Below are 10,629 nucleotides of genomic sequence, written 5' to 3' on the forward strand. Positions count from 1 at the left end.
ACGTGATTGTCGATAGATAAAAATCCTTTTAAAAATCGGTGGCATTTACAAACACAGTTAATTAAATCCTCATAAATATTTTATGATGCATTTGTACTTTAGAAAAAAAAAAACACTTCACTTGCATGAGACCTAACAAAATCTTCCCAGATACTTGTTACCCTATAAATCTAATTAATTAAATATAAAATATAGAGACTCAGGTTTTTTAAAACATTCTGATGTTGTTTACAAACTTCATGAGATTCTGTTATGCCACTTGACATAAATATACAAACTGGATGTGCCAGCTTGTGTTGATGTTTTAAGCTGTATTCATGAGAGAGCTGTGTCTATAATGGGCCATGTTCTCCTAAACCTCTGTATCACTTTCCTGTTCTTGCTGGAACAACTTGCTCCAAACTCAGTGACTAAGAACAACATCTCCATAGGTCAAAGGAATACAGTGGGTCTTATGGGGCTGGCATCAGAGTGTCACGGATTTTGTTGCCCTGGAAGTTGCTGAGGAGAATCTATTTCTGTGTGGTTCCAGTTTTGAGGGTCACTTTTATTGCTACAGCCCTTTCTTTCATCCTCAGATCACATCACTCTGACCTTTGCTTCTGTGGCCACTTTCTCTTCTTTGACTTTGATTCTCTTGCCTCCTAAGGACCTTTGTGGCTACTTCTAGCTTCTGTAGACCTGAGAGACCTTATTGTGTAAGACTGTGTTCCACTGAAGGTGTCCAACAGTAGTGATGTTGATTACTCTGTGACATGTCCTGTAGGATGAAGTTGATGTCCATCTCTTAAAGAACCTGGGGCATGAAGTCCTAGGTGAGTTCCACAGCTTCATGATCACCCAAGTTCCCTCCATGTTGTTGCTCTGTGACTCTTCTGGCTCCCAACTCCTGACCCAAGATGGCTGCCTGAGCTCCATCACCATATCATGTCCTGGACAACAGGAAGTAGGAGGTGTGGGAAAGATTCCCAGTATTAAGGACACTTCTGTTAATGTAATCATGGAGCCACAGGGGAAGCAGGAGAATGTGTTAGTGTGCATGGCTAGTAATGCTTGTCTGAACAATCCAGACCAGCGAGGCAGAACATGTTCCACCCACAGCCATGGCATGAACTGAATGTTTTATGCCTGGGACTCTGTGAGGACCCTCCTTCCATTAGATGACTTGGATGGTCTTGAGCTTTGGAGACCCATTCCCTCCAGGAGACCCCAGAGCTGGGCCTGGCCCATCCCAGCTGGATCTTCCACGACCTGGAGCATCTTATCTGAAACTTTAATTCTTTGGTCAGGAGAGGTGGCATCCAATGCTCAGATAGCAGCCTGGGGGACATCCCTGAGGAGCCCTCATCCCTCTCTGGGGTCAGCTTTCACCTTCTTATCAAATGAGCAAAAAACATCACAGCCCTGTCCAAACCACCGTTCTATCCTGCACTTCCACATCTGTATCGGGTGTTAATGAATGGCTGCTCCTCCTGTGCTCAAGACTGAGGGCCACAGAGGATTAACCAGATCCCTTGGGGAACTATGTGGTCCCCAGAAAGCCCATCGTGTCAAATGTATCACAGCTGCAGAAGCCATGGAGTTGTGTGACACGGCAACCCTGGCCTTGGTGTCCATCCTCCTGGGGACAAGAATAAGAATCTATAGAGAAGGTAAGAGGCAGGAGCCCTCAATCAACCTCCAGAAAATGAGTGTGGAACAGGAGAGTAGTAACATTAGCAGTAGCAACAACATTACTAATAATAACATTGATAAAAATATCTATATCCGGTGCTTATCATGCATTGTTAGTGAGATTGTAAATCTTTAGATACATCTGTCTGGTGGTAGGGTCAGAGTCAGGCATCAGAAGGCCTTTGGTGGGCACAGAGATGGACTGGGAAGGTTCTGTGATCCCTGTAACCCTGGGCAGGCAGCAGGGGGCGTCCTCTCCTGGCAGGGGATGGGAAGGCTGGATACAGAGTGGTAAGGGTCATCCTCTGGACTCCACGGCAGAAGAAAATCGCCTGATTTCTGTGTGCCTCAGGAACCTTGCCTACAAGTGGGCATCATGGCTCCTACTTTAATGAACTTTTATTTTTTAACAGAAAAAATTTCATTGAAAAATTAGAGGGAAGATGGGGAAAGATGTAGTTTTGGCTGATGGAGGGGAGCACACTGGTACAATGCTTCAGACTGGCAAAGGCCGGGAGTCCAGCTTTCAAGGACCAGCTGGTTGATGGTTACCTCAGCCCTGATCTGGTAGCTCTGGAGTCCTCACACTGAGGGATTGTTTCTTTCCCAGGAAAGCACTGTCTGTCTGCCTGTGGTGCTTTCAACGGAGTGTGGGGCTCCACCTCCCCTGGAACCCAGGTGACCACTGATTTAGGACACCTAGAGACATCTGGGTGCAGCTGAGTGTCCCACGAAACCTCTTCTCTTGGTGTCCTTACTCCTGAAGGGGGACGAGATCCCCTGGCTTCAGGGCTCATCCACCCTCTCCAGTCAGCTCAGAGGCAGACGCTCACTAGCGTTCAACAAACCCCACTCCGTGCTGGGCAGGGATCTGACCTGAGATTTACGGGAGCAAAAGGTACAAAAGAAAGGTCAGGCTTTGTTCTGATTTTGGTTACCTACTGGGCATTTTCACACCAACTGAAGAACCATAGTTTAGGGCAAAAATGGCTTCTAAGTTCCGGAAGAAAACACAAACTATTTTTAATGAGTAGCAGGTAGGATCTCAGGGTTCTACCAGCTCCCTGTCCCTGCGGTGACCACTGACCATGTCATGACTCTGCCATTCACCCTGAGAGACCTTAGCCTCCTTAATCTTATGAAGGAAGAGACAATGATCCTCACACACATATTTTTTCTTCTAAATTTTTTTTTTGTCTTTTTCCTTTTATTGGTACTGGGGATCAAACTCACGACTGCCTGCTTGCAAGGCAGGCGCTTATGCCGCTGAGCTAAATCCCCAGTCCTTTCTTCTACATTTTTAACTATTTCACTCTCTGGTTTATCTTTCTATTGGGTGTTTAAGACCGAGTAGATAATCAAAATTAACCTGCCCTTTCCTATTAAAATCAGGCCACCACCTCTGCAAGTTTGAGAATTAAAACCAAGCAGGATGAAATGAATGCTCAGGGCTACAATAACCAATGTCAACAGCAACAGAGCTCAGGAGAGAGCTGGACCCTTCAATCGTCCCGACTGTGGGATCCAGACACCTGGAAATGCAGGTCCATCTCTCATACCTCCCCGGGCAGCTGGAGTCAATGTGTTGCTTAAAAATTTGAAACAGCACTACATCATATTGGGTGGAGATGGCTGTGATTTGTTGAGTGAATGCTAATTCATGAGGGTAGTTTTTTAACATGGCTTGCATGAGAGGCTGTGGCAGCAGCTATAAAACCCTAGGGGAACAAGTTGATGGAAATGGTAGATGTTAAAAGGTCGCTGTAGATCATAGGAAGCTATTCCGATAGTCAGGGTGATGGGTCCACACACAAACAACTCATATCCTACATGTACTGTGGTGCTGGTCTTGCTAGAAATTCTAACTGAGCTCTGCCCAGTGGGGAAGGCGGCCTTGTATGTATCTTCATGTGACTCCTTCTCTTCCTTTCCTCCTCTTCCTCTTTCTTTTCCTTCTATTCCTGCCTCTCCTCCTCCCATTCCCACCTTTCTCCTCCTCCTTTCTATTGGTGTCTAAAACCGGAGCCTTTGCACTAAGCTGTATCCCTATCCTGTTTTTATTTTTTATTTTTATTTCAAGATAGGGTTTTCCTAAGTCACTAAATTGCCCAGGCTAGATTTGGACTCGAGATCCGTTGGCCTCAGCCTCCCTGAGTTCTCAGTTTCTCTTTCTTATTTTCTGGAAGTTACTTTTCTGGGCACACCACTTTCTCCTTTGAGTTCAAGTCTTCATTGGAGTTAGCAGAAAAACTTTAAGCAGGAAGAAAGGAAGAAATCCCTATTTTATTTTGTATACTCTACAAAAACAAATCAAGCTTACATTTTTGCTAGTGGCAGGCAAGACTTTACAGAATTCTTATCTCTTGTATAAAATATTTCAGAAAAAAATCATTCGTTTATAATGACTCAGCTGCTTCACTGAACAGAACTGAAAGAAGACTCTTTGATATTTTGCTTATGTATAAAGAACAACTGGAAATCCTTATTCCTTCAGGTGTCTAGGGTTATGGAATTGCTTTCCATCTCTTGCACATTACCTCCAAGCTGTGTGTGTGTGTGTGTGTGTGTTTCATCTTATAAATGGGCTAATTTTCTTTAAAATGAATTTCTAACAATCAGGGAATTTTTATGTCTTTTAGAGTCCCAATACCCCCAGTGCCTCAAAGAATATCCAATTTTGAGGCTTTAACACTCCTTTATCTTTCATCAGTTCCTTGATCAGTTTATCTTTACCCATGATCTTGGCTAAATACTCATAAATCACAGAATTCATAGTTGCAAAGTTAAATAAAGTTGACTTGATTTACTTTTCTAATGGCTTCGAAAATGAAACCCATGAAAGAGTTCTAAAGTCACAAAAGCAAAATGTTTTCAGAGTGGAGTGCTAACAACATTTCGTGATTAGACATCTGTAGCTAATCAGATTTAATGTGCAAGGAGCACACACACAGTGAAAATAAAAACTCTGCCTCTTTGTGACTCAGATCTGAGAGTCATTATCCATTCCTCCTACAGATGATCAACTGAACGTAGCTCCAGGACCAACACTGAGAAAGTTTTCCATGTGCACTGCTGTGCGGTCCCCGCAGGGACCTGGCTAATATCCCCAGCCCTCGCTCCTCATTTACCCTCCCCTTTGCTGTGGATCGCACACACACACACTTGCATGGTTATTTTTGAGAGAACTAATGGAATAGCTCAGTTCCTCCCCCAAATGCATAGCCTCACTCTATAAACGAGGAAAGTGCCAGAACTTTCCGGTAGAGAGGCGTCTTGCAAAACACTTTACCAGACTTCCTGACCAGACCACTGAGGCCAGTGATACCAAGAGAATAATTATTCACAGTTTCACAAGGGACAGTCACAGCCAGGAGTGGCGCCAGGGGACATGAAGGCCAAATGTGATGTGATATCCTGCTGGGATCTGGGACCAATAGGACACCGAGTAAAAACAAGGAAACTTAAACACATTATGGACTTTGTTCATCAGGAATGTGTCAGGCTTGATTTATTAATGGAAACAAAGGTACCATGCTAAGTCTGACGTTGACCATGGCGAGGATTAGGCACCAGGGTGTGGGAACTCTCTATGCTGTCTTTTCAATGTTCTGTAAACCTAGAACTGTCCTGAAATTAAGGTTTATTTTATTGAGAAGGGTCTTGTATAATTCAGCCTCGCCTTGAACTCACTATGTATTCCAGGCTGGCCGAGTACCTGTGATGATCATTCTGCCTCAGGTTCCCCAGTGCTGGGATTACAGGCACACATCACAATGCCTAATTCTTTATTTTCATTTAATTTAAATTTATTTATTTTTTAAAATTTTATTTAAAGAGAAAAAAGGGTAGTAATAATACAGAATTAAAAAAAGGAAACACTAAGAAATCACTAGTTGATAAATTACATACTGTCATCTTAGAAATAGTTGTTCAAGTCACAAAATTAAAGCATACAAAATGTACATTCCAACAGTGAGATTGCAAACAGTTCTGTTCAATGATCCAACAAAAACTTAGTAATATGGTCATCTATCTTACACACCTAACATACATGCAGTTATATCCTTTTACATTTACTTTATAGACATATTTACTATACCAGAAATTGAATTCAGGACCTTGCGCTTGCCAGGTAGGTAAATGCTGAGCTATAACCCCAACCTCTAATTTTATTTTAAACTTCTACATAAAAGCATAAAAACCACACAAACTTATGAGCTGCCATGTGATGTGTCAGTGCAGGTACACACTGCCCAGTGTTTAAATCAGGGAAAACATACCCATCTCCTCAAGCATCTACCCTGTCTTTATGGTGAAAACATTTCAGGCCTCTCCCCAGCTCTTTGGAGTGCTCACCACCTCCTCTAGCCCCCTTGAGTGGCAGGATGGGGCAGCACCCTGGACCCCTTGCTGTCTCACCCGTGACCCCTCCCCTTCTCACCCTTCCCGCTCCCCCTCAGCGCAGGTCACCACTGCTCTGCTCCCAGCTTGTGAGACCAGCTTTGTGATGCTCTACATCCCGGTGTACACCTAAAAGCCACAAACTGCTACCCGTGACACGGGGCTCTTCATCTGATGCTTGCTTTGTTCAGCAGCAGCAGCAGTGGCTTTGGTGAAAAACACTTTAGGGGACACCCACATCGCCTTCCAGAAATCCTCTGTTTGGTATTTGCATCAGCTTATGTAACCATCACTACAGTAGATTTTAATAGCATTTTCGGTAACCTAAGAGGAAACTCCATTCCCCTAAGTCATCATCCACTTGCCCCATCTGCCCCAGGCCTGCAATCACTAATTTATTTCTTCTTTTTCCAAGCTGTGTAAATAAATAGACTGAGCATGCATACACATGAAACAGAATGTGTCTGAAAGACTTTTATAAATACACATATACTAGCAGATCCGTAGGGAAATAAAGATAACTGGTTTACGCATACACACACACACACCACATACATATTCCAAGGCTGCCCAATGATAGCAGCACTGTAACCTATGTCCTTCCTCTTCCTGTCACCAAGGCTGTGATGAAGCACTTAGCAAATTTCTGTTTCTAAAATAAAGTTTCAAACTTCCATTGCACAAGGTTGCAACAGAACGTGCCAACGTTAGGAACCAGGGAAAGTTGCAGAGGCTGGAATTCAGAGTGCAGCCACCAGGTGGCAGTCACGACGCTCCTCTTTGTGGTCCTTCCGGAGACTCCGGAAGAGTCCGGGCCAGCTGGTGCGGAGCCTGCTCACCTCCCTTTCCAGCTCGCGTCTCAAATTCTGGAATTGCTAAAGACCACTTCGCCGACCAAAAAGAAGCGAGATCCTCTCTATTCCCAGCCCCTGATGCCCTATTTTGTTCAACAAATGAATAAATACAACTCTTCCATGCTTCTTTGTGCTCTACTGGGTTCACCTTGGAACTGACACACAGCAGGAATGATGCTTGCGGGTGGGGAAAGCCGTGCCAAAGTGCAGAAGGCAGACAGGTGGCCAGGGGATGTCAGAAGAGATCTTGTCTTACTTTCTCGCTCTAGAAAGAGATGAAGTGGGCACAGAGGAGCTCCAAAGATTGCCTGGTGCTGATAGCAGGGGCTGGGGGTTCAACTCCTATGTGCCTCTTACGATGTGCACCGTGATCACCTGGCTTCTGGCCTCCTTGTCAGGGCTCCCCCTTGGTCCTGCAGCCCTTGACCCCTTGAAAGAGGGAAGCTGGACAGCAGGTGATCGCAGAAAAGGGCTCAGTGCACAGAGCTGGGACACTGAGTCTCTCAACCCCTAGGTCCAGACTGAGCACCCAGATTTCAAGCTCAAAGTGAACATGTCCTTGAAAATGAGGGAACCTGTACATCCGCACCCTGCACTGTCTCCTGGCCTCGGGTTTCTGGGGCCAAAGCCACAACTGCGTATGTCTCCAGGTCCAGAACGAGAACAAACCCACAAAGGATCCTCTTGTGGCTGCCGACCACCCAGACCAAGCAGTGTGGCTGGAGACTGGAGGGTGATTCTACCTGGGAAATAGAGTTGACCCCGGGGAGGACAGCAAAGAAGGGAACACTTCCTTTTGAGTTGAAAGAAAAAATGCACACTATAATTACTTATGTGACTTCCTTTCTTTGTATGTGACGGGGCACAAGGATTGAGGATGCAGACCTCATGGGACCAGAATGCTGCGGAATGAGTTGTGTCTTCCTAAAACTCATATATTGAAGCCTTAACCCCCAATCTGGTTGTCTTGGAAGCAGAGCTTTTAGTAGGTAATTGAGATTACATAAGGTCAGAAAGTTGGGGTCTTGATTCGGTAAGATTCCAATTAATACCAAGTTGACTACAAATGAAGATCAATCTCTCTGTCTCTCTGTCTCTGTCTCTGTCTCTGTCTGTCTCTCTCTGTCTCTCTGTCTCTGTTTGTCTCTGTCTGTCTGTCTGTCTGTCTGTCTCTCTCTCTCTCTCTCTCTCTCTCTCTGTCTCTCTGTCTCTCTCTCTCTTGCTCTTACTGAGGAGAGGCTGTCTGAGGACACAGAAGAAGACAGCCACCTGCAAACCAGAAGAGAGCCCTGACCAGGAAATAAATCAACTGCACCTTGATCTTTTTTTTTGTTGTTGTTCTGCAGAGGTGTAGAAGATAAATGCCTGATATTTAAGATTCCTGTTGCAGCAGCCCAAAGAAAGTAAGACACTGAAGCAGCCTCTGGTGAGGGGGGAAGAGTCAGAGCCTTTGTGGTGGATTGATAACTGGTGGTCAACTTTTAATACCAGCTGAACTGAATCAGCATGGTGCTGAGTGTGGAGGGCCCGCCTGAGGATGGTTGCCCCCATAAAAAGGAGAACTGGAGAGGAAGAAGTGGTGTTGTTGGTTCTCCCATTGCAATAGGTTCTCTTGGAGAAGGTTGTCAAGTTTCTTTCCTGATACGAACTTGGCTGTTCTCATTGTCAGGAGAGCTCAGGACCTTGTTGTTGCTGAGAATGGCTGTGGCTCACTTTGGGGGAGCCCTGGTCTTTACAATTTTCAGGCTCCAGAGGGGAAGATTGTGCTATTCAGTCTCCTGGAGAAGCCTGTCACATTGGCTTCCTGATACGAACTCAGCTCTTCTCATCGTTGAAGGAGCTAAGCTCAGAACCTCACTGTCACTGAGGATGGCTGTGGTACTTTTCAGGGGAGCTCTGGTTCTTACTTTGAGCACTGCTTTCTGGCTCCAGTACAAATCCCTCAGACTACTGGCACAGATTGTTCATCCTGCTGGGACAGACTTTCTGGTTTCTACCACTGATCTTTGGGCCTTTCCAGCACAGATCAGTTAAACAGATTGCATGGGTCCTTGTCGTGGGCTGTAGGCCCCCAGGTGGACTCATGCAGGAGGTTGCCATGGGATCCAGGTGCTCAGCTGTATTCTTTGGATCTTAGTGTGTGGACAGATTTCCTGCACTCTTTCTTTGTATTTGACTCTCTGGCCATTATAAAGTAATATGATAACTTACATGTCCTAATGTGTTCCACTGATCCTCAGATCTATTATTTTTGCCATTACCATGCTGATTTTATCACAATAGCTTTGTAGTATAATTTCAAGTCTGGGATTGTGATGCTCCTGCCTTCCTTTGTTGCCCAGGATTGCCTTTGCTATTCTAGGTCTCTTCTGCTTACAAATACATTTTAGAAGAGTTTTCTCTAGATATGTGAGGTGTGCTAATGGTATTTTGACAAGAATTGCATTAAACCTGTATAACAGTTTTGGGCCATACTGGCCATTTTCACAATTTTGGTTCTTTCTATCCAAGAGCAGGGATAGTTGTCCTTTTTCTTATATCCACTTTGATTTCTTTTGTCAGAGTACTGTAAATTTTAATATGTAGATCTTTTATATCCTTTGTTACATTGATTCTTAAGTATTCCAGTTTTTTTTGAGGCCATTGTGAATGTTATTTCCATAATTTCTCTCCCCATGAGTTTTTTGTTTGTGTACAAGAAAGGTATTGATTTTTGAGTGCTGACTTTGTATCTAGCTACGCTGCTGAATTTGCTTGTTAACTCTAGTCATCTTTGGGGGTCTTTTAGGGCATAATGTCATCTGAAAATAAAGATAATTTAACTTCTTCCTTTCCTACCCTTATTTCTTTTATTTCTCTCTCTTATCTCATTGCTCTGGCTAATATTTCCAGAACTAGATTGAATAAGAATGGTGATAGTGGAGATCCTTATCTTGTTTCTGATTTTAGAGTGAAAGCTTTCAATTTTTGCTCATTTAATATGATGTTGGCTGTTTGCTTGTCATAGATAGATTTTATCAGATTGAAGTAGAGACCATCTATTCAAATTTTCTGTAGGGATTTTTTAAATCATAAATGAGTGCTAAGCTAGCAAAAGCTTTTTATGTATCTATTGAGATTATCATGTGATTTTTGTCTTTGACTGTCAATGTGATGTTTATTGATTTTCATATGTTGAACCATTCTTTCATTCTTGGGATAAATTCCACTTGGTAATTGTGTATAATCTTCTTGATGATTTGTGGCAGTGTGTTTGCTAGTATTTTATTGAGGATTTTTGCATCTATGTTCATTAGAGAGATTAGCTTATAGTTTTTATTTTTGGTTGGGTCTTTCTCTGGTTTTGGTATCAGAGTAACACCTCTTGGAATGAGTTAGGGAGAATTGCTTCCCTTTCAATTTCATTAAAAAGTTTGAGGAGTACTGATATTAAATCTTCTCTAAATTTCTTGTAGAACTCAACCATGAATCCATCAGGACCTGGGGTTTTCTTTGTTGGTCAGTTTTTAATTACATTTTCAATTTTAGTAACTGATATTGAGTTATTTAAAATTGTTATATCTTCTTGATTCAGCTTTGGTAATTCCTACATTTCTAGAAATCTGACTGTTTCTTCTGTGTTTTCCAGCCTATGTGAGTAAAGATTTTCAAAGTAGATGTTGATGATTTTATGAATTTTCACAGGATCTTTGGTAATTTC

The 10,629-nt window shown here is 43.3% G+C and overlaps 1 protein-coding gene across 3 annotated transcripts in view; it reads left to right on the forward strand.

The window, feature by feature from the left end:
• LOC100715115 (sialic acid-binding Ig-like lectin 8) overlaps positions 1 to 7,051 on the forward strand; it is a 32,041-nt gene extending 24,990 nt beyond the window's left edge. For all 3 annotated transcript variants that reach the window (XM_063253220.1, XM_063253218.1, XM_063253219.1), the window contains exon 7: positions 6,761 to 7,051. In XM_063253220.1, coding sequence (XP_063109290.1) covers positions 6,761 to 7,036 — 276 coding nt within the window. In that variant the 3' untranslated portion in view covers positions 7,037 to 7,051. The remainder of the gene's footprint in view (positions 1 to 6,760) is intronic.
• Positions 7,052 to 10,629: the final 3,578 nt, after the last annotated feature.

Source organism: Cavia porcellus, unplaced genomic scaffold, assembly GCF_034190915.1.
Source record: "Cavia porcellus strain 051 isolate PalLab524CR breed Dunkin Hartley unplaced genomic scaffold, mCavPor4.1 scaffold_7, whole genome shotgun sequence".
Lineage (NCBI taxonomy): Eukaryota > Metazoa > Chordata > Mammalia > Rodentia > Caviidae > Cavia > Cavia porcellus.